This window comes from Cricetulus griseus, chromosome 2 (assembly GCF_003668045.3).
Source record: "Cricetulus griseus strain 17A/GY chromosome 2, alternate assembly CriGri-PICRH-1.0, whole genome shotgun sequence".
Lineage (NCBI taxonomy): Eukaryota > Metazoa > Chordata > Mammalia > Rodentia > Cricetidae > Cricetulus > Cricetulus griseus.
In genome coordinates, this window is record NC_048595.1 from 84,872,359 (window position 1) to 84,896,095 (window position 23,737).

The following is a 23,737-nucleotide window of genomic DNA, read 5'->3' on the forward strand; positions in this document are numbered from 1 at the left end:
TCCCTGGAGAAGCCCCGCCCTCTCCGACCGCCCAGCAAAAGTCGAGTCTTTGGAGCTTAGTTGAGCATTCAGAGCGGCCTCCCAGGGAAGGAGTTTCTGTGAGCTTCTGTAAGTAGACACACTGCTATTTTTGATCCCTTTCCTTTTCCTCTTCTCTCCCCCGACCGGTTCTTTCTTTTCGCTGAGCATCTAGAGCCTCGTTGAGCAAATGAGTGCTGGAGGTCCCTCCACCCCCATTCCAACGGTGCTCAGTAATCCCTAGGTTCTGCACTCCGCAAGTTAGGGAGCCCAGGATCGCCTCGCAGTCCCTGTAGGTTCTTGGAAAGATTGAGATCCGCGCTAAGGAAAGAGCAAAGTCCTCCTGCAGTCTGATCGTATGTGCATGCGGCAGAACCGCCAGTACCCGGGATGGTCTAGGCTTGGAGTTTTCAGGATTGCTAAACTGAAACAAGTAAGGCAGGGATGGGCATTCGCGCATGCGCGGCATGAAGCCAACCAAGCAGGCCAGGTCATGCAACAAGGCACAGTACCAGGACCCTATCCAAAGGGTCCTCCTAGACTTGTGGCAAGTTCAGAAGGACCAGGTGCTGTCTTTTTGAAAAGAGAGACGGAAATATGCAGAATCTTAAAACAAAATGGGAATCCTCCTGTGAGATGCTTCACCGGTGAAGATACTTGCTTGCCCCGAGCAGCCTGGAACCCACAGGAGAAAGGCGCTCCTGAAGGTGGTCTTTTGACCTCTACAAGCTCTCGGTGGCACGCATGAGCCCCCACTCACACACCTGTATCATGCACATAGAAAATAATGGTAACAATAAACTAGGCTCAAGCTGAGCGTGATGGAGTGTGCCTGTTATGCCGGCACGTGGAAGCAAGAGGATGGAGGGTTCCAAAATAGTCTCTGCTACACAATGAGTTCAAGGCCAGCCTGGGCTACACAGCCAAGCCCTGTATCAGAAAAACAGCAAATTGAACTCGGAAATATGGGGTAAAATGATAGTTACCAGAGGCTGAGAAGGGTTGAAAGTATTGGTCAAAGGGTGCAGAATCAGATAGTGTGACTCTTGGCAACAATAAAGATTAGTTCAAAACAAGCAGATTCCATATGTCTCATAAGATGGCAGGTAAAGAAGAGGATGGGTGTGTTAAGCAATCTACATTGCATACACTGTGCCTATCGATGTAAGCTGTTATCTCTCAGTTTAAAAATCCTACGTTGGGGGAATGGTGTGGGGTTGGTGAGATTACTCAGCAGTTAAGAGCACTTGTTATTGCAGAGGGTCTGGGTTTTGGTTATCAGCACCATTTGACGGTTCCCGTGAGGATCGGATTGCAAGCTCACTAAGGCCAGCCTGGGCTTCATGATCCCCTGTCAAAACCAAGAACAAGTCAATAGGAAGAACTGGGATTCACCCACTCGTTGTCCTCCAGTTAGGTTGTTTCCAAAGGTGTGAGAATTGTAGTGGACAAACTGCTCAGCCTTGAGTGCTTATCTGGAGAATTCACTGGGGTCCCACGTGGCCCAAACCATTTAAAGCACAGAGCAGTTTTGATTGTCTGTTTTGTTTTGTTTGTCTTTTTGCCTGGAGGCAAGTGTAAAACAGTTTCTCCATTGGAGCAAAAACCAGAGAAAATGAGATGGAGCAGCGGCGCCCCCGCGTGGCTGTGAGGTCCGTGCTTCTGTAGGAAAAAAAAAAAAAAAAAGGCATGGACTTTGGTCCCTGTATATGAGGCTCAAGATTCACTGCAGGAGAAGGCGAGAAACTGCTGGACGCCCATTAGTTGTTTAATGTCCTAGAGAAACTCCTGCAAGACCCGGACAGAATTTGTCAGTTTACATTTTCTTTGCCTTGAAAGTTTGTTTTAGCTTGTTTCTGCAGCTTCACACCTGAAGTGATTTTTTTTTCTTTTTTTTTGAGACAGGGTTTCTCTGTGTAGCTTTGGAGCCTCTCCTGGCACTAGCCTTGAACTCACAGAGATCTGCCTGCCTCTGCCTCCTGAGTGCTAGGATTACAGGCGTGTGTCACCACCACCTGGCCCTGAAGTGATTTTTAACGATGACTCTTACAGAAAAGTCATGGGAATAAAATGAGATCAGACATAGGAAGTGCTAAGCATAATCCCAGAAAGTTCTAAATGGATGTGATAAAATGATAGTATGGTAATGGGGTTGTGTTTTCTGGCCTCAGTGCCATGCCTCGGGGCTTTAAGATGTTCCTTGACCACATGTTTACCATGTTCTAGGTACATCAGGATGGTGCAGGCCAAGAGCTGGACCCTGAAGAAGCACTTTGAAGGCTTCCCTACTGACAGTAACTTCGAGTTGAAGACTACTGAACTCCCACCCTTAAATAATGGGGGTAAGTCAGAGCTGGCAGAGGCTGTATCATTTAGCTTCTGCTACCTTATGAACAATTTCCAAGTTTGACTTCAGACCATTTTTTTTTATTAGTTTACAGTTCTGAGTGTCGGTAGTTTAGGCTAGGTAGTTTAAGCTGAGTCTCACCTGGGCTACATGGTTTGTTACTTAAGGACAAGTCTCATTCATCTGCCTAATGATAGGAGGCTTTCTGCTGGGGTCAGGCTGCAGTTTCCCCCTTTCTGGACAGCCAGATTGAGTTCTTTTCTTGTAGTGGTCTTGTGGATCTAGAACAGGCTGGGTTGTCAAGCTCCAATGTTCAAGAACTTTTCAAGCTTTGACTTATATTGCTTTTCTTAAAATCCATGGGTCAAAGCAAGTTGCCCAGATTTAAAGGCCAGCAATTTTTTTTCTTTTTTCTTTTTTGTTGTTGTTGTTGCTGCCTCTTCCTCCTCATGGTTTTAGGTAACCATTGGGCTTCATCCTCAACCCATGGAAGCAGATTCCTTGGTTGGAAGAGTGGCAAGGAGACCAGCACACAGTGGTGGGCGGTGCTTGTGACCCTTTTGCAACCTGCTAAATAAACCTTTTAGTTTTTTTTTTTTTATTTTTCTATGCAGCTTTAATGTCATCATGGGCCCCTCTCCCCAGTATCTTTGATGAAGCTCATGCCTGGATGCCTTATCCTTCATGGCTTTGACAGAGGAGGACTTCCCCTCTGTCCTGGTGAGCCTGATGATGACAGTGAGACAAGCATTTCTTAGCAGTTGTGCCCAGTGCCCAGCCTATGAGTGGTGTCTAGAGAGTGTTACAGTCACTAAACTCTTTAGAACAGGATGCAGTCACTTACATGACAGATCACTGACTGTTGCAATGGCCGAAACTTATATTCAGAGTTCCAGAAAATACATATTACATCTTCTTTTGTATTGACTGAAGAAGTTAGTAAAATACTTTGTGTCTTGGTTAATTTTTTGTCAAGATGACACAAGCTGAAGTTATCTGGAAAAAGAACTTCAACTGAGAAAAATGCCACTATCAAATTACGGATAGGCAAATCTATAGACATTTTTCTGATTAATGATTTGTATAGGAGGGCTCAACCCATGGTGGGCAGTGTCACCCTTGGACATGTGGTCCTGGGTTGTGTAAGAAAGCAGATAAATAGTGAGAGTAAGCCAGTAAGTGGAGTTCCTTCATGGCCTCTGCTTCAACTCCTGCCTCCAGGTTCCTTCTTGGAGTTCTTGCCCCTGTGTCCTTTTATATTAGACTGTGATTGAGGCAAGAAAGCTGAAATAAACTCTTTCCTCCCCAAGTTGGTTTCAGTCATGGTCTTTGTCACAGCAGTAGGAAGCTAAGACATTACATGAAAACTGTTCCGAGGCCTTTACAAACGTGGCCATGGTAAGTTACTTAACTTGACCTTAAATGGGATGGAACAGTAGTTGAAAACATCAAATGAATGGATCCACCTACAATAATACAGGTAGCAGTATCATCATCATTGTCGTTATCGGCTGGGCTGGGCCAAAGGTGAAAGCCCTTCTTTCATAGAGTTGGGGAGCTAGAAGTGAAGCTTGTGGTAAGAGAGTTTTCCTTGCATGCACAGGGCTCTGGAATCAGCCCACAGCACAGTGAGTCAATCATTAATATCACAGATGAGAGGCCCCTAAGCGGAAAGACTAGGCCAGACTATTGCAGCCGTCAGAGCTTGAGTCTCTAACTGCATCTGGATGCTTTCTTTGTTTTGTAGAGGTCTTGCTGGAAGCCCTGTTCATCTCTGTGGATCCTTACATGAGGTACTGTCTCTCTCCTCAGTTTTCCATGTTTTGGGTCCATGTTTTGAAAAAGCACTGCAGCTCATCTTTTAGGATAGCCCATGATTAGAACAGCAGGCTTTCCCCTATTCCTCCCTGTACTGTATCAGTGATGAGATTCAATGGTGCTCATCTTCTCTAGTCAAAGGTCTGCTCTGCAGTTTGCTTTTCGTTGCTTCCAGGAGAGATGGGGGAAAGGGGATGGGAGCTAGACCCCTACTTGCCCATTTCCTACTGGCAGTAGTTGAGCAGAAGGTGCTAAAACTAAACCAGCACTTCTGTCTTCTCTTCACCGGTATTTGTTTATTATGTGGTTTGTAGTTGACTCAAACTTACAATTCTGAAAGCACTGGAGGGTAGAGAGGGAATAAATGCCCCATCAATGGTACTTCAGCAATTTTTTTTTAACCTAGTAAGTAATACAGCCACTTTATAGTATTTTTCCCATAGCTGATAGGCAAAGATTCAACTCTCGGTGGAAACATACCATTTCAAGATATTAACTAGTAACTGGGCATGGTGGTTCATACCACATGTTTAAGGCCAGCCATAGGGAGACCCTGTTAAACAAAACAAAATGGTAATTAGCATCCTTTTGGGGGTGGTTAATGTTAGGAAAACAGATACCAGCAGGGCCCATGTTGTGTTTTGCATGGTTGACAGAAACTCACCTCCAACTGAGCATAGTGGTAAGATTCTCACATTTATTTATAGTATGCGTATGTTGGGGTCCAAGGCAGGGCCACCTCAAGCTGTGTCTCACCTGGTTGTACTGCCCTGGTATATTGGGTCTTGTCTTGTCCCAGTGTTTTGCCATTTGGTTTGATAGTCAAGACATTTTACTCCAAATAATCTTGCACAGTAAGAATGGATCTTTTTAAAATTTTTTTCTTTCTCTCTCTCTCTCTCTCTCTCTCTCTCTCTCTCTCTCTCTCTCTTTTTTTTTTTTTTTTTTTTTTTTTTAAGAATTGCATCGAAAAGACTGAAGGAGGGTGATAGGATGATGGGTGAGCAAGTGGCCAGGTAAGTATTTACACCTGCCTTGGTGTTCAGATAAATGTCCTCAAGCTCTTGCCAGGTCTGTCTGCCCACTGCTCCTGCAGCTCCTTCTCCAGTCTATGTGGTTCACTAGGAAATCATTTAGGAAGGCCCATCCCCTTCTTAACTGAGAGGGATGGAAGGATGTGGCTGTGACCAAATATCTTAGGGAAATGACTAAAAGGGAGGAATGGCTCCTTTTGGGTCATGGTTTTATAGGGTTTAGCATGTAGCCCTTGCCTCTGCTGATTCTGGGCCTGAGGTGAGAAGGGTCATGGGAATAGGAGCCTGCAGGAGAGTCTTTATACCTTGAGAAACTGATGCAGGAAGACCATACGTTTAAGGCCAACCATAGGGAGACCCTGTTAAACAAAACAAATGCCTCCTGGAAGATAGGGAGAAAAAGAGACAGCTGGTGGGGCCACTGCACTAGTTGATAGCTAGTTTTCTTCATTCCTTTTATTGGGGGGGGGAGTGTTCTTTGAGACAGGGTTTCTCTGTGTAGCCCTGACTGCCCTGGAACTCTCTCTGTAGGCCAAGCTGGCCTCAAACTCACAGGGATCCTCCTGCTCTGCCTCTGCCTCCTGAGTGCTGGGATTAAAGGTTTGCACCACCACCACCCCACATTCTTTGCTCTTTTATTTCCCTCATAGGACATATCCAGCCAGGGGTATGCACTGACTATCCCCTGAGTGGTTCTCAACCAGGCGAGTTGACAATATTAACTATCATGGATGTAGGTTATTATTTTAGCCTCTCTGCCATCCTTACTTTTAATAACGTAAATAAAGCTTTATATATTTAATTTATTATTATTGTAAAAATTCAAAGAAATTGAAATTTGGAAATGGAAAGTTCCCTTTCTGAGTCAGTTGTTAATGTATTATTTCGAAATCTGGTAAGTACAGACTTCTACTTTGAAAGAGATTATATGCCTGCCAGAAAATTGGCTTTTTTCAGTAAGTCATACACTGCTGTTATCAGCGTGTAAATGTGCCATCTATGTTTATTAAAAGTTATAGATTATTCCATTACATTCTTCCATTTAATTAAATCTACTACTGATAACAGCTATTTTCAAAGTTTTCTACTACCAGTAATTCTTCATGAAGTTTGCATGTGGGTGTGTGGGTGTGTGTATGTGTGTGCATGTGTATGTGTGTGCACATGTATTTGACCACTTAGACAAGAATGCTTTGCATTATATTCACTGCCAAGTGTGGTGGTGCATATCTTAAATCCCAGCACTTGGGAGGCAGAGGCAGAAGCATCAGGATCTCTGTGAGTTCGAGGCCAGCCTGATCTACATTGTGAGTTCCAGGACAGCCAGGGCTACACAGAGAAACCTCTATCTCAAAAACAATAACAATAATTAGTTAAAATGTAATTTACAGCAGGAATGATATTGACAAAAAAACTACTGATGGAGTAATTAAAATCAACCATTTGAAGTTACAGTTTCTAAAGGAAAAATTTTAATGTTCTTTTTGAGACAGGAATTCTCTGTGTAACTACCCTGACTGTCCTGGAACTCAGCTTTGTGGACCAGGTTGGCCTCAAACTCACAGAGATCCACCTGCCTCTATCTCCCTAGTGCTGAATTAAAGGGATGTGATGTCACTGTCCAACTCTAAAAGATTCTTAATAACACAGGAAATATAAATTACATATAAACTAATCTAGTGTTGAGAGGGAATTAGGTTGCAAAACATTACTTCAGTTATGTAAGTATACATTATATATTTTAAATCTACCATTAAGATTACCTTGAAGCATACCAAAGTATTAGCTGTTATCTGTATGTTGTAGGATTATAGCTGATTTTATAATTTAAATTAGAAACAATCTTATTTTATATATCAATCCCAGTTCCCTCTCCCTCTCATCCTCCCATGCCCCCCACTGATCCCCATCCCATCCCTCTTCTGGATTTTAGCTGATTTTATTTTTGTTTGATTTTTTTAAAGTTTTTTTCCCTCTTTTTAAAAATTTTGCTTTTAAAAACAATGTTGTGCTTGTGACCCAGCTCAAGGTTATACACATACCAGGCAAGTACTGTACTACTGAGTTTTCAGTCTGATATTTTCGTTTTATTTAAATTTTTAAAACTAAATGTGATCTGTAGCTGTAACTTAGGGGAAGGCAGTCAAGAAGTAAGGAGAAGGTGAGAGGAGCTGCAAGAAATCTGTAGATGAAGCAGAAAGAAAAGAGGCAGCTTAGAAAGGAAAGTCGAGAGGGCAGGAGAAGTCTGTCCTGGGAACTGTAGGGACAGAGGGGAGAAGTGGAGGCTGATAGTGAGTAGGAAAAGCCTGCTACCCTGAGCTCCATCCCTAGAACCTGTGATGGAAAGAGACTAGACCCTCAACAGTTGCCATGGCACCTGTGTTCTCCTCCATGCACATGAATAAATAAATAAAATTCGAAGATGTTAAAAAAAAAAAAGAATAGCCACTATGTTTTGCAGTCAGCAGGTTGCAACCTTGGTGGACTGGTGGCGGTGAAGAGTATGCTGTTCTGGTGTGTCATGTGACTGGAAAATGAGGACATTTGGTTATACACTTGAGAAGGTGGAGGGGATGAGATTATAAAATGCCCGAGGTGTGCTTTCCTACGACAGAGAAGGAAATGATAACAGTGCAAGAGGAAAGGGGACTTAGGGGACAGGGTGGAGGGCCCTCCAGGGAGAGGGGAGGCTGGTGTGTATAGAATGGAGGATAGAGGCACCTGGAGCCAGAGGACAGAGGACCCCTGCTAAAAGTAAGCGAAGTGGACAGGGACAGGGATTGGTGCTGGATCAGGTGAGGACGTTCTTCCCTGATGGTTCCCATGTGGCTAAGAATTAAGGGAAGATTCCTCAGTGTCAGTCATGGTGGCCTCTTATGAACATTCCCTACAAAGCATCCTGACCCCCATGAATGGGAAAAGATATCACCTGTCTTACTATACTTTTATCTTTCAGAGTTGTGGAAAGCAAAAATCCAGCCTTCCCCGCAGGAACCATCGTAGTGGCTTTATCAGGCTGGACATCACATTCCATTTCTGACGGGAATGGACTGAGGAAACTGCCAGCAGAGTGGCCAGACAAGTTACCACTGTCTTTGGCTTTGGGGACAGTTGGCATGCCAGGGTAAGTGTCATGGGTATGTTTTGTTTGTCAGAATATCTAATGTTATAACTTAACCAGCAACGAGAGAAATAAGGCACAGGGCTGATAAGAGAAAAACGTTAGGAATGTTAAGTGAATGAATAAAGAGAATGTTATATATAAAAGAATATGTAACCTTTAAAAAGAAGGAAACCTTGGCGTTTATGATTGTAGGGTAAAAGGGCTAGCCAAAGAAACCCACTTTGGCCCTGACACCAGAGCCAGCTCTGCCCCTGACCAACCAATCCCTGAGCACCTTGACTCTGAACACAAGAGCCAGTGAAAGAAACACACCCAGGATCTAACCTGAGCCAGTGAAGGAAACACTTTATCCCTAAACCTAGAATCAAAAACACCCTGACTTTGAAACTAGTGGCAAAGAAACACTTTGTCCCTAGAATCAGAGCCAGTGAAAGAAATATTCCCTGCCCTAAAATTAGAGCCAAAAGGCTAAACAAGGTCAGTGAAAGAAACATAGTTTGAGTCTGAAACAGAGCCATCTCTACCCCACTAAACTAACCAATCCCTGAGCAGAAAAAACCTCTTCCTGGGAAAACTCCACCAGCAAGAAACCCTATATAAACCTGTCTGCCCATTGGTTGTTGGTTGTCTTTTCCCACCCTGGTAGAGATAGCTACTCTCCTGGACTCCTTCCCAAATAAATGTCTTTCTCAAAAGTCTTGGGTGAAGATCTTCATGCTGGCATAGAATAGAAGAACTTGCTGAGATGTCCCCTAGGAGGACTGAGCAAGGCTCAGAAAAACAGAACATTGCTGGGATGTTCCCTTAGGGGGCTGAGCAAGTCTGTACCAGAAAAGTAACTTTTTGCTGGAGCTGGAGGAGATTGCTACATTTCTACCGTGGTTTCCTATTGCTGAACACAATGTGGAGTCAGATGCAAGATTTATAATGGTAGTTTATTTAGGAGAAGTACTCATGCAAGTTGGCTCAGCCAGGCATGCACACCCCTGAATTACTTAAACCTTTCCCGTGTCACCTGTGGGAACACCTGTGACCAGCCTTAAGTGGGGGTGGACAGTATTACCTCAAAACAGGATTCCCCTACAGTTTCCACTTTAGCCTACTTTCTAGATCCCACTGATGCTGCGGTTTGGAGATGAGCTGACCCATCCCCAAGGCTCTTGTGCTTAAAGGTTTAGTTTCCAATGCAGCAGTGTTCAGAGGTGGAGTTTGGGCAAAGTGATTAAATCATGAGATCTCTGATGTAATCAATGCATTGCAGCACAAATTCTAGTAGGTCTTAATAATAAAAACCTAGAGACAGATATTGGGGTTAAAGCTGAAAGATCAGAGAACCAACAGATGCTGATAGTATAATGATGGGGATTGAGAGACATGTTGGTCCAAAGATACAAAATTTATTTTTATCTGGAGGGTGGTATTTAAGACAGGGTTTCTCTGTGTGGCCCTGGTTGTCCTGGAACTCACTCTGTAGACCAGACTGGCCTTGATCTCAGAGATCTGCCTGCCTCTGCCTTCCAAGTGCTGGGATTAAAGGCGTGCACCACCACTGCCCAACACAAAGTTTATTTAGACAGAAGTGTAGCAAGCACTCTTTCCAAGCTTGGTCCCACAGCAGTGTTAGCCTCAAATGAACACTCAGATACTTACATTAATTATAATCCTATTGGCCGATGACTAGGCTTCTTATTGACTAGCTCTGTCTTAATTAGTAATCTATTTCCATTAATCTAAGTATTTCCACATGGTCTTATTTTACTGGAAAAGGGTCTGGACCTCTTACTCCTTTGTGGTCTCACATGGTGTCTGCTAAGCGTCTCCTCAGAGAAGAGAATGATTTCCTGTTTGTCCCTGCTTATATCCTGATTCTTCCCAGCTATGTCACTTCCTGTCTGTCTGTACAGACTTCCAGACCTCTATGGTTAGCTAATGGCAAGTTTCTGCCCACCTTCGTCACTTCCTATATGGCCAATCAGTCAATCAGTGTTTTATTCATTAACCAATAAGAGAAACATATACACACAAGGACCTCCCCCATCACAGGAGACATATGTTGAGATGAAAAGATAGATTATTGAATCTACTCTTAAAAAGCAACTACTAATTTTAAATATTTTACATTGGATTGAACTTTTGTATATTGTATACAAATGTTGTATATTGATACAAATTTGAGGTTAATTTTTCTAAAACATACTGTACATACACTTTTAATATTCAATGTATTGTATCTATACAGCTCATTTAACAATGTAATACAAATTCTAGTCCTTGAAAGTTATTATCAACCATATAGGACAATAAGGAACTGTAGTTTAGTAATTAGTCAACTATAACAGTCGGACTTGTAGTCACTTTAGATATGTTTACAAGTGTCAAACTAATATATTCTAAAGACAGGTCATCTTCAGACACTTCAGCAATCTACTGAATATAGCATTTAACATGTTTTAATAATATAGGTTCTTTTTTTATGACAATGAGACATGCTGCTCCTGGCAGCACCAATCTATGTTAGAGAAAATGATAGGCATCAAAGAAACTCCACATGGAGTTTAATTTCTTTGTGACAAAAGTTATCCACTGGGCAAGAAAGTGCCCTTGCCTCAACTGCTGACACTATGCTGTCCAAATTGGACAAGCAGGACACCAAAAAGAGTGACTACAAACTTTGCCAAGACAAGGTGGTCCAGTCCTTAATATTATCCTGGTTCACAGAAAATTCTGTCAAAGATGTTAGGCCTATAGGCTGAAGATGGATGCTCCAACATTACAGAAGAACTTTGGGTGACTGTTCAGGCAGCGAGATGTCTCTGTCAATTCTAGAGTTTATATATTATCCTTCTGAGGTCTTTGATGGAGTTGAAGACAGATAGTTATGGTTTTTCTTAGTTATGATAAAAGGTAAGTTACATATAAAACTTTAGACTCACAAAGATAGGATAGATGATAAAATATTTTCTATAAATTTTGCAAAATGTTAGTAGACTAAATATTGTTAACTATAGTTCTTGCCTGATAGCTGTTTTGTTATATATAATTTTACTATGTTAAAGTTAGAACCTTTCTTTTTATTTAGACAGAAAAGAGGAGATGATGAGGGATGTCCTACTGTATATGTTTCTCATATTGGTTGATGAATAAAACACTGATTGGCCAGTAGCCAGGCAGGAAGTGTAGGTGGGGCTACTGACAAGGAGAATTCTGGGGAGAGGACATAGGGGGAGATGCCATGTAGCTATTGGAAAGATAGGACCTGGCATTCTCTGGTAAGATAAGGCCATGTAGAAATACATAGATTAATAGTTATGGGTTAATAATTAAGAGAGAGCTAATCAATAAGAAGCCTGAGCCACTGGCCAAACAATTTATAACTAATATAAGTCTCTGTGAATTTATTTGGGGCTAAACAGCAGTGGGACCAGGTGGAAAAAAACTCCGTCTACAGATGTAAGTTTAGGAGATCTGTCTTACAGCAGGAGTGTAGTTTACAACAACAGTAAGGCTGGAAATTACTGCAAAGACAAATTTGAAGTGTTCTGGCCACAGAAGTGATAACTATGTGAAGTAACATGTGTCTTAATTAGCTTAATTTTGATATTCTACTGTATATGTATATTTAACATGTTACATACTATGCATATGTATTTTCATATATTTACATTTATTCAGTTCCTCCTTGCCAGTTGAAGGTAAGCTAGCATTATTCCTGAGGCTAAATCAAAGAGGGAAGAAGTTGGGTGGGACATGCCCCACTTGTTAAATGCTCTACTATCTCCCAGTGTTGCCAGTGTGGTATAACATTTTGTTACACGCAGAAGACATGGGAGTCCAAACTGTCTTTTGTGATCCCAGCTACTCAGAGTTGAGGCAGGAGGATCATGAGTTGAAGGCCAGCTTGAGATATAGCTAGATCCTATCTTTACAAAACATCTAGCTAGGCATGGTGGCACATGCCTTTAATCCCAGGTCTCTGGGGGTAGGCAGATCTCTGAGTTTGAGGCCAGCCTGGTCTACAGAGTGAGTTCCAGGCCAGCCAGGGCCTCACAGTGAGGTCTGTCTCAAAAAGAAAAAGAAGGGGAAGGGATCCAAATTATGTTTTGTTCTCTAAATTGTTGATTCTTTTAAGTCCCCCTTAGGCTAAGGCAGCTTACTTTCTCCTCTAGGACTTTTTGGTTGATGCTTCCATCTTATCTATGTTTTGTTTTGAAAGCTGACTCTTAAAATACATGGAGGTAGATTGTGAAAGGGAGATGCTGGTTGACACTGGTGTAATGACACAATCAGAAAATGTAGAGTTGGGCATGTAGCCTGGGCTGGAGCACTTGCCTAGCATGCACAGGGCCCTGGGTTCAGTCTCTGAAACCTTAAGAGACAAAAATAGGAAAAGTAAGCTCAGTGTCTCTTGAAGTTTGGCTAACTCGCTCAGAAAGCTCCGGTGTCCCTGTTTATCAGGTAGTGGCTTTCTGTTGCTAGCATTCATGGAATCTAACTAAATTTTGAACTTTTTTGGCCCAGTGTTTTTGAATCAGTGAATCTAGGGTGGGACATAGGAATTTATTTAAAAAAAAAAATGTCTGACATAGCTAGGCGGAGCTGTGTCTGTCTCTTGACAAATAGTAGATTAAGGGATGCCAGGTACAGCCATGCACCTCTTGATGACAGGATGCTCTGGAAAGTGAACCACAGGTAGATTTCTTTCATAGTTTTGCAGACCAAACTTACACAAACTGGGATAGCTCCAGTGTCATTAGATGATGTCATCTTACATAGCATCACTGTACATTCTATCTGCCACTGGCCAGCATGCTGTTAGGCAGCTCATGGCTATATGTAGATCCTCTGCCTGTCACTGCCCAACAATTCTCATGGCTCCAACTGTAGGATGAAGCTGAATCATTCAGGTAGCATTGATTTTACCATGCATCTGTCAGAAACTTTGCAGGTGGCTTAGTAGTCACAGAAATACATATGAATTTCATTGGCTTTAAATCAAAGATGCAGATTTTTTTTTCTACTGATGAACTCATTTTTATCCCAAACTCTTATTTTGACTTTGTATTTTGGTGCTTCAGTTAAATACAGTGGATTTTCATATCAAGTTAAGTTTAAAACTCAGGGCTAATCTAAGAGCAATGTTGGTAGGTGAGGGATAACAAATTCTTGGTCTTGATTGGCCTTATGCTGCTCTCCTGTTGAAAGTTTCCTATGGCTGGGGAGATGGTACAGTCTGTAAGTACTTAAGGACCTGAGTTGGATCCCCAGAACACACTTAAAAGCTAGATGCAGTGGCACACACTTGTAACCTCAGTGCTGGGGAGGTAGAGCTAGACAGATCCCTGGGGTTCACAGGTTAAGCAGTCTAGGTTTCTTGATGATCTTGGGGTTGTAGAGAGAGATGTGTATGTTTGTGTGTGCAGTTGCACACTTGAGTGTATTTATGCATGTGTACGTGTGTGCATGTGTGCACGTGTGTGTGTGTGTGTGTGTGTGTGTGTGTGTGTTGTGTGAAATTGTGTTGGTATGTAGGGTATGTTATCCCAGTACTTATGAAAAAGCAGGAAGATTGCAATTTGAATGCCAACTTGGGCTACATAGGGGGCAGTGGGGGGGGGAAGAGGGAGGAGAAAGAGATGAGAGATGAGAGAGAGGCAGAGACAGAAACAGAGAGAGTCTGAATCTATTCCCACATCTTTATGTTCTTTCCTTAGCCTCACTGCCTACTTTGGCCTGCTTGACATCTGTGGTGTGAAGGGTGGAGAAACAGTGATGGTCAACGCAGCAGCAGGAGCAGTGGGGTCTGTAGTGGGGCAGATAGCTAAGCTCAAGGTAAGTGTCTTCCTCTAGTCATACCTCTGCAAGACCCACAGTGCACACTGGGAATGCAGAAGTGAATACAGAGAACTTTCTGGACTCAAGGGGGTGTACAGTCAACTTGCTGGAACTTGTTTAGAAGTTAGAGGTTAAGAAAGGGGGAAACGAAGAAAAGAGTAAAGATGAGCTGACCAGTGTTGGCTGATAACATTACAGGTATTAAGTCAGGCATGGGCCCATCTGGTTTACTAAGTAGTTAGCAATATGTATAATATGTTTCATAACATATATGTTTTGTTTTTACTGTACATTGTCTTGCTCAGTTTAATTGTCTTCCTTCATGATTCCAGAGGTCAGCCAAACCATGTGGGTGAGGTCATCACCCACATGGCTCTATTGCAAAGGCTGTTGCACCAGACAGAAATGATCAATCAGTCTAGGGTGGTGGGGTATTCTTTGGGAACTAGAGAAATGTAAGCAAAGTGTAGGCTCTGATTTGGACAACCCTCTGCTCAAGGAATCCAGCCTGATGGTGGATATACAGGATAGTAGGCAGCTCAGACCTGGTTAGAATTTGTTTTCTCATTGGGGATGTTCTCGGGTGACCTAGCTGAGTGGTGTAGCTTTTCCAAAGGCTTCTGCATAGGACTTAGGACATGTTCTTATAGGACAAGGTAAGTTGAATAGCATTGAATGTAGGACTATATACCCAATAACCAAGGGCTGGCCTCTCTTACTAATAGGAGCTTGAACAAAAGCGAGACTATAGAAAATATTTAGGTAAGTAAGTATGTACATGGGAAAAGAAGCTGGATCTTATGAACACTTTCAGCTTTTGTCATGTTAACTTCACAGCTAGCAAGTTACATATGTTTTCCAACATCATTTTAGCATTCCAGAAATTCAAGAAATAGTGGCATACTGTAGGTTTATACCGTTGGAGTTGATAGTAGCTTTGGGGATAAGGCTGGTAATTGAACCCTGGGTCTAGCACATGCTAAGCACAGGCTCTACCACTAAGTTTTATGCCAATCCCTGATTTGATAACATTTAAAGAGAATTTTGCCTCTATCTTTACATATGAGTTTGATTTGTGGGTTTTGCTTTTTTCTTTTTCTGAACTCAGAATGTCTAACTATATTTAGCATAGGCTAGATTTACAAAGTGATTAGAAGAATTTCCAATATTTAAATTGCAAAAATTTTTATTTTATATGGAGGACTATAGAGATGACTCCATGGGTAAAGGAACTTGTTGTACTTTCCTGATGACCTGAGTTCAATCTATGATATAAAGGTTCAACGAGGATTGGAGAACCAACTCTACAAAGTTGTCTTCTGACCTCCATATATGTGCTATTGCATGCATATACCCATACTCACACATCATGATTAATAATAAATATAAAATTTTTGAAATACTTGAGAGAGAGGGAAAATGATGTTCTAAAAAAGCATTGCACTGTGTTGGAGAGATGGTTCAGTAGTTAAAAACACTGTTGCTCTTCCAGGGGACCCAAGTTCAGTTCTCAGCACCCATGTGGTAGTTCACAATCACCTGTCTATCCAGATCTAGAGGATCTGATGCCCTCTTCTGGCCTCCCTAGGAATCTACACATGTGTGCACCTACGCATTTCACCCTCAGGGTCTGTTGACTTTCTGTGGAATTCCTTGTGTATGGGGTGTGCTGTGGTTTGGATAGGAAATGTATTCCCATATGTTGTAGGCTTGCTTCCACTTCAGAAGTGGGACTTTTGTAAAGTGATTGGATTATGAGGGGTTCTGACCTCATCAATGGATCAACCTACTGATAGAATCATTTGATGATTTGATGGCGTTGTTGGTAGACCAGACAAACTAGAATGCAAAAGCTTAGCTGGAAGAAGTAGATCATTACAATTGTCTTTGGAAGTTGTTCTAGATTCTCCTTATCTGTCTCTGTCTCTCATTCTTCTGGCTGCCATAGTTGAGTGGCTTTCCTAATGTCATGCCCTTCTGCTGTGATAAATATAATATATATTCCAGAAACATAGAGCCAACAGACTTTGGAGTGAAGCATCTGAAACTGTGAGCCAAAATAGCTCTTTCCTCCCTTAAGTTGTTTTCTCAGGTGTTTTGTCATAGTGTGGGCAAGTTGATTAGCACCAGGTGTGTTCTTGAGCAACCTGATTGTACAAGACTGGGAAAGTGGAATTGGGCCCTGCTTCTGCTTCATTAATGGTCTGCATTTTTTCCTCATTTAGGGCTGCAAAGTTGTTGGTGCAGCAGGGTCTGATGAGAAGGTTGCCTATCTTAAGAAGCTCGGATTCGATGTTGCCTTTAACTACAAGACAGTAAAGTCTTTGGAAGAAGCTTTGAGAATGGCCTCTCCTGATGGTTATGATTGCTATTTTGACAATGTAAGTACAAACTGAGCTTACCTGATTTATTAATAATGTATTACATAAAGTAACATGTTTCTAAAGTTTCTATCTAGAATATATGAATAAAGTACATTCTTTAGGGGAAAAGGATTTGTTAAGATATACAGACCATGGAATTCATTCATTTAAACTGCATAACCAGACATGGTAGTTATGCCTATAATCCCAGCACTCAGGATGTTGAGGCAAACCTGGGCTTACTAGTGAAACCATGTCCCTCATATCAAGCACTGAATAAATAAATACATAAATTAAAAAAATAAATAATTAAGCCAACTGTAGAATTTTAGCCTAAGGCTGTAACTCAGTAATAGGGCTGTTATCTACCATGTACCTAGCCCTGGATCCAATCCCAGCACTGCAAAAGAAAGGGAGTTAGAGTTCAGATCCTAACCATTTTCAGTACCAAATTGTCTATATAACCACAGTTGTGCAATATTTATCATTCCCCAAAGAAACTTTAATCATCAGTTACCCTCTCATTTGTTTCTGCTCAAAAATGTGTTCTTTCGTGCCTGACTTCTTTCACTTAGCAAAATGATTCAAGATCCATCCATGTTGTAGTAGGTATTAGCACTTCATTCTTTTTTATGAATGAATGATATTTCATTGTATGGATATACCACATTTTCTGTCTATTCATCAGCTGATAGGTATCTGGTTTCTTTACACCTTTTGACCATTTTGTAATGCTACTATGAACATTCACATACAAATTTTTGTTTGAATTTGTTTTAATTTCTCTTGGATGTTCATCTATGAGTAGAATTGCTAAGTCATATGGAAACTTCACATTTACATTTTGAGGAATTGCCAAAGTATTTCTGCAAAGTGACTGCACAGTCATACATTCCTACCAATGGCTTCAAAGGGTTAGAATTTTTCCATAGCCATAATGCCCATCTTAATCTCTTTGAAGTGATTTCAGTATGGTTTGATTTACATTTCCTTGTGACAAATGACACCAAAGATTGCTCATGGACATGGGTGTATCATGTTTAGGGACATGTGTACAGAACTTTGACCTAGCTTTCAACTGGATTATCAGTTCTTTATATATGAGTACACATCTCTTCATTGCAGTTAACTTTCATTATTTGCAGTAGTTGTGTTCTGTGAAGTCAACAGGAACACTGAACTATGGCTTCTAGGAGAAATGTCTACACATAAACTTTTCTCATGTGTATTATAATCTTTAATCCTAACCCCCATTTTTTGTAGCTTATTTATTTTACAAAAGAGAGGTTCAGACGTGTTACGCTAAGCAGAAGTCTTAAGTAACTTTTCCTTAGAATCTCAAAGTTGACATCCATTCTCCACTCCATTCCGCAAAGTCAGAGCTCCATTGCCCTCATCCTCTGGTCATCTCTCTTTGACAGGGAGGCAGAGTGTCACCTTGCTTGTTCAGTCTCTGCTGGGACTGCCTGTGTCTGCAAATGACCTGGGACCTATTGTGAAGACACAGATGAGTCTTAGCAAGTAATATGGTTCACAGATATGGGATCCTGTGAGAATGAAGATTGTCTGTATATGGTTTTCAGAAATTTTCTCCAGCTCTATGAGCTGTCTTCATTCTCTGGATAGTATCCTTAGAAACACAGGTGTTTTAATTACTTCCTTGGTTGATTGGGCATTTGCTGTGCTGTCTGGGAATGTTGCCTTCTCGGGGTCACTGAATACTTGTTCCTTTGCTTCTTAGAGTTTAGATGTTAGTTCTGACACTCCTGTCTTGTCTGTATTGCATATTCAATCGCCTGTGTGTGTAGTTTAGGAGAGCCACTTCTGATCTTTTCCATGTGGATATGTAGTTCTGCACCAGTCATTGAGGCTTTTCCCCTTATCAACTGTCTTGGCATTCATTCATGTGGAAAACCAATTGATAGTAAATGTAAGGTTCCCTTTGGATTCAGTTTGGCTCCACTGACCTATATTCTATTTTTCTGGTTGTTTTATTTGAGCTTTGCAGTATATTTAGAAATTTAAAAGTGTGAGTCATGTAGCTTTGTTCCTCAAATGCCTTTTAAGTATTTTTATGAACCTTTAGATTCTAGGACAATGAGACTACTGGGCTATGAAGAAGATTCTTTTAAACATACTAGCTTTATGCTATGTAAAGTTTGTTCCTAATATCAAATGAAAATGTTCCTTCTTTGCAAATCATCATATAACCCAGGCTGGCCTCACACTCATTAAGTATCTGAGAATAACCTCAAAAATAAAATATTTATTATTGATCCTCCTGCCTCTGCCTCCTGGAAATGTCCATTTCTGATATTTCAATCATTACAACTGCTGTACTGGTTTAATCAATTTTATGGATTCTCCTAAATGGATTTTAAAAATTATTTAAAGTGTTTTGTTTTGTTTTGTTTTTGGCTGTCTACTTAGGTAGGTGGAGAGTTTTCAAACACTGTTATATCCCAGATGAAGACATTTGGAAGAATTGCCATCTGTGGAGCCATCTCTCAGTACAACCGTACTGGTCCATGTCCCCAAGGTATTGTGCTTTTGAATGTAGGAGGAATGGACAAAAGGAAGATTCACAGATATGGGGATGGGGTGGGGACGGCTGTTGTGTCTTCACAGGTGTGGGCTGTACCTCCTAGAACAGCAAGCATCTGTGCTTGATGGGGCCTGACAGTTTCCCCTAAAAGAGAAAGGGGTGTGGCTGCCCGCCTTCTTGCCACACATACCCTGAATGGCCTCTTTTATTTCTCTTGTGCTCTTCATTTCTCTCTTCTGCACTTTCCTATGCTGAAATCACCCTTCTCTCTCCTTTATACTCCCAGAGGTCCAAAAGCAATGTCAACAGAGATCCCTATATTCCCTGCCTCTGGGCTGTGAGAGATCTTGTGCAGGCCTCTGCCTCAAGATGAATGACTGACACAAAACAAAGCCCAGTGTTCCAACTCCTCACATCAGGTCTAAATAGGTACACCAAATTATTTCTGGATATAGTAATTTGACCTAGTCTTTTTAGCAATTAGTCTTTGGAATTTCCAATACTCATATAGATCTTAGAGATGGTAGCTGACTTTGTCTGCTTTAATCAGATGGGATTCTGCCTTACTTCTGAGGCCCAGAAATTCTAGCACATTATAGTATCATTATAGCTCAGACAAGTCAGTATGTCCACCAACTTATAGCCATATTTGCTTTGTTGAACTAAAAAAAAATGAAACCAACGTTCCTGTTGGGTGATTACCTCAGTAGAAGTATTCCAACCTCTTCCAAGATGAGGAAATAAAGGTTCCCACCTATGAGAGTGGCATGTGCAGGTGTGTGTGTGTGGGTATATATGGAGGTCATAGGTCAACCTTAGGGATCTTTCCAATTGCTCTCCATTTTATTTTTTGAGACTATTGTCTCTCACTGAAGCTGGAGTCCATCAGTTCACCTAGATGGCTAGCCAATGAGTTCAAGGGATCCTTCTATCTAGAGTTCCATATTTGAATTGCTGTGCTTGGTGCTTACATGGGTGCCAGGGTTCTGAACTCGTGTTCTCATACCTGAATGGCAAGCATTTTATTGACTAAGCCATCACCCTAGCCCTGGTTGAACCTTTAACTCAAAAGGAATTAAGGTTGCCATGGGCCCTTTGAAGAAGTGACATGCTGCAGAAGTGGTCTGAGCATGGATTCATTATGACTTAATGTATTTATTCTGAGGCACATCTAGCATTTACATACCACTTATCATGTGCCAGTTTCTATTGGTTCAAGACAAGGCTCCATTCCCTGACTACACATGGAACTTTGTTCAAAGTAGTGAGTGGAGACTTCAGCCATGAGTGACACCAGTTGTCCAAGATGCCAAAGATGCATTGGTTCTGTTCTTCCAACCATGCCATTCCTTAAGCACACTTCCGTTGACTCTTGGAGAGTGTGTGACTCCCATCATGCTCTCAGCTGCTGGCTCCCAGGCAACCAGTGCAGCCTTTCCCTCCCTGCTCTCTTTTTCACCGTGGAGAGTAATATACTCACAGACTCTGGGGTTTGGGGAGTAGATGTCTTGGCCATCATTCTTCCCACTGCACAGTTAGTGGTGGTAGACAATAGCCCTGTGGATCAGAAAGGAGTGGAGGAAACAGAAGGGGGGGCTTGGAGAACCTCGACAGTGAGTCTCACTGTGGACATGTCCCTGGACCCTGTCACACAAACAAATCCTCCTTTTCCAGGCCCACCCCCAGAGGTCGTTATTTATCAGCAGCTCCGTATGGAGGGGTTCATCGTTACTCGCTGGCAGGGAGATGTCCGCCAGAAGGCTCTGACAGACTTGATGAATTGGGTCTCAGAGGTAAGGGGCCCCAGCCACTCCCACTGCCCACCAGCAACTCAGTCCTTCAGTTCTTCCCTTTTCTGCTGCATTGCTTCTCCTTGTCTGTTGGATCAGTGTTTTCAGATATAAACATTCTTTCCTCATCTTAAATCAGAAAACAAATTTCTTTAAGTTTCTTGATTGGGGGTTGGGGGTGAAGGCAGTAATGAGATCAGTGTGTCACTGTGTATCCCAGGCTAATCTCAAACTCATGGTATTGTTTTCTCAGCACCCTGAATGCTAAAGTTACAGACCTGCACCACTGTGTCCATAGCCTCTCTGAATTTCATTGCTGTTCAAACCCATCTAATACCTAGAGGTGGTATTATCGATATTTTCCCATATAGTTTCTTTCTTTCTTTCTTTCTTTCTTTCTTTCTTTCTTTCTTTCTTTCTTTCTTTTTGTTTTTCTTTTCTTTTCTTGATTCAGGGTTTCTTTGTTTAACCACTCTGGCTGTCCTGGAACTCCCTTTGTAGACCAGGCTGGCCTTGAACTCACAGAGATTTGCCTGTCTCTGCCTCCCAAGTGCTGGGATATCAAAGGGATATGCCACTGCCACCTGGCTCTCTCCTTCCTTCCTTCTTTCTTTCTTTTCTTTCTTTCTTTCCTCCCTCCATTCCTTCTTTCTTTTTTTTTTGCTTTCTATTCTTTTTTAGACCTGCATATCAGGCTTTTACCCTAATCCCATTCCACCAAAACTGCTTTTGTCAAAGTCACTAATGTCTTTCTCACTGAGAAGTCTAAGGTGGACTCTTGGTACCACTTGGCTGTGGGGAGTGTTTGCTGGAGTGGATCAGTCCCATTTCCTCACTGCTTTGTCTTTCTTGCTAAATGAAGTTGAGCTGTCTTAATTTCTTTCTAATCCACCTCTTTGTTTCCTGCCCCAACCCCTTACTCCCCAGCCCAATGCTGGGACTCAGTCCAAAGGCTTCATAAACTCCAAGCAAATATTTTCCCTCACTGAGAGAGAGCCCTAACTTAAAAAATATATACTTTTTATTTTAACACAATTACTAATTGATAAGAAAAAATTGGGAAGACAGTATAAGAAGCTCTCATATACCCTCATGTTGTACCTTAATTTTTCCCTATTATTAAAATTCCCACTAGTGTTTGCATTAGTTTTCTAGGGCTAACACCACAGAGTAGCACAGGATGGGTGGCTTAAAACAGCAGAGATTTATTTTCTTGAAGTTCTAGAGGCTACTCACTTGAGATCAGAGTAGCAGCGGTCTTGTTTCTTCAGAAGTTTTTTCCTCCTACATCTTCTTGTGGACTTCTCTGGGTGTGCCTGCCTTAGTCTAGAAAGGAATACCAGTCCTGCTTGATTATGGCATACTCATGTGACCTCCTTATAATTTAATTATGTCTTTAAAGGCCCGGTCTTAGAAGATACTTGTATTCTGAGGCACTGAGAAATTTAGGACTTCAGCAGTAGGTTCTGTCCACATCAATATCCGTTCAGTACTTTCAATCATTACACAAGATTTTAGCTTTCTATCCTATGCAAGGTCTCTGTCCTTTTAAGGGTTGGAATGGGCTAGGATTTTCAAGTCAGGGATCCAAATTCTAATTTCTGTGCTTTTTGAGTGACCTCAAGCACATGGTGTGTGTCCATAAGACTATAAAGAGTATTCAGCCATCACTGGACTATATCATGAAAAAGTGTTATCAGGTAGCTTGGGTTTATACACAAAACCCCTTTTAAAAACAAAAGCCCTAAAGCTAGTGTAGTGGTATATGGCTGTAATCTAAGGAAGTATAAGGACAAGAGTTCAAGGCCAACATGGACTATAATAGCTAAACCCTGTCTTAACAGAACCAAACAATCCTTGAACATGTAAAGTACATGAAAAATCTTCTCTGATATGAACCCTTCCTCCCTCCCTCTCTAAGTAACTAGTAACATGCAGAATGAACCTTGGTTAGACGGGAGAACAAAGTGTAAGTTCCATGGTATTTACGTTTCCCAAAAAGGCCCTACCTCTTCTGGTCTTACTTGACGTGTAATGTTTCCTATCCTTTGGCTACCAGATGTGACGAAAACAGCATCTGTTGAGAGTGTACCTTCTGCTTTCATCTCTTCTGAGATCATCACATTGTTAAACGTGTCTGTGCAGTGTACTTAGGAATTGCTTAATTGTTGCCTGTTTGTTATTACACTGTAATTGTGTTGTACGCACTCTGTCCATAGATCTTGGTGTTCATGGATAAGAGGGCCTACATCTCAGACTTTAAAGGTTCTCATGGTCTACCTGATAAATTTGTTGCTAAGATGAGAAGAAAATGTCATTTAGAAAAACTAAATCAACCTATAATTATTGTTTTGATGCAGGGTAAAATCCAGTATCACGAATATATGCTTGAAGGATTTGAAAAGATGCCAGCAGCGTTCATGGGGATGTTGAAAGGAGAAAATCTGGGGAAGGCCATAGTGAAAGCATGAAAAAAATGACATGTGCATCATCACTGGAAGATTAGCTTTTTTCTTTTTTAACATTTGGTACAAATGTATACTGCCTTATATAAGAAATAACAGCAAGGGATTTGACCTATCTAATAAAATCTATGTGTAATTTTTAGTTTTAATCTGTGATAAGAGAATGAAAGTCTCCTGACAAACAACAAGCAGGCATGTTTCTGCCTTCTTCAGCTTCTCTTAGGTGATTATAAGAAATAATGGCTTTGGTGTGTGTTCTAATTTCACTTCTGTTGCTGTGATGAAAGCAATTTAGAGGAGGAAAGGGTTTACTTGGCTTACACTTTCTGGTCATAGTCCATCATTGCAAGAAATTAGGGGAGGAACTTGTAGGTAGGCCTGCTTTGTATTCCATTAGCATT

The 23,737-nt window shown here is 41.5% G+C and overlaps 1 protein-coding gene across 1 annotated transcript; it reads left to right on the top strand.

The window, feature by feature from the left end:
• Positions 1–23,492, top strand: Ptgr1 (prostaglandin reductase 1). The gene is made up of 10 exons (XM_027403017.2): positions 1–108; positions 2,245–2,360; positions 4,113–4,158; positions 5,143–5,199; positions 8,174–8,341; positions 14,053–14,170; positions 16,399–16,554; positions 18,967–19,075; positions 20,756–20,874; positions 23,232–23,492. The coding sequence occupies exons 2-10, from the start codon at positions 2,255–2,257 to the stop codon at positions 23,340–23,342; spliced, it is 990 nt and encodes a 329-aa protein (XP_027258818.1). The 5' UTR covers positions 1–108; positions 2,245–2,254; the 3' UTR covers positions 23,343–23,492.
• The last annotated feature ends 245 nt before the right edge of the window (positions 23,493–23,737 follow it).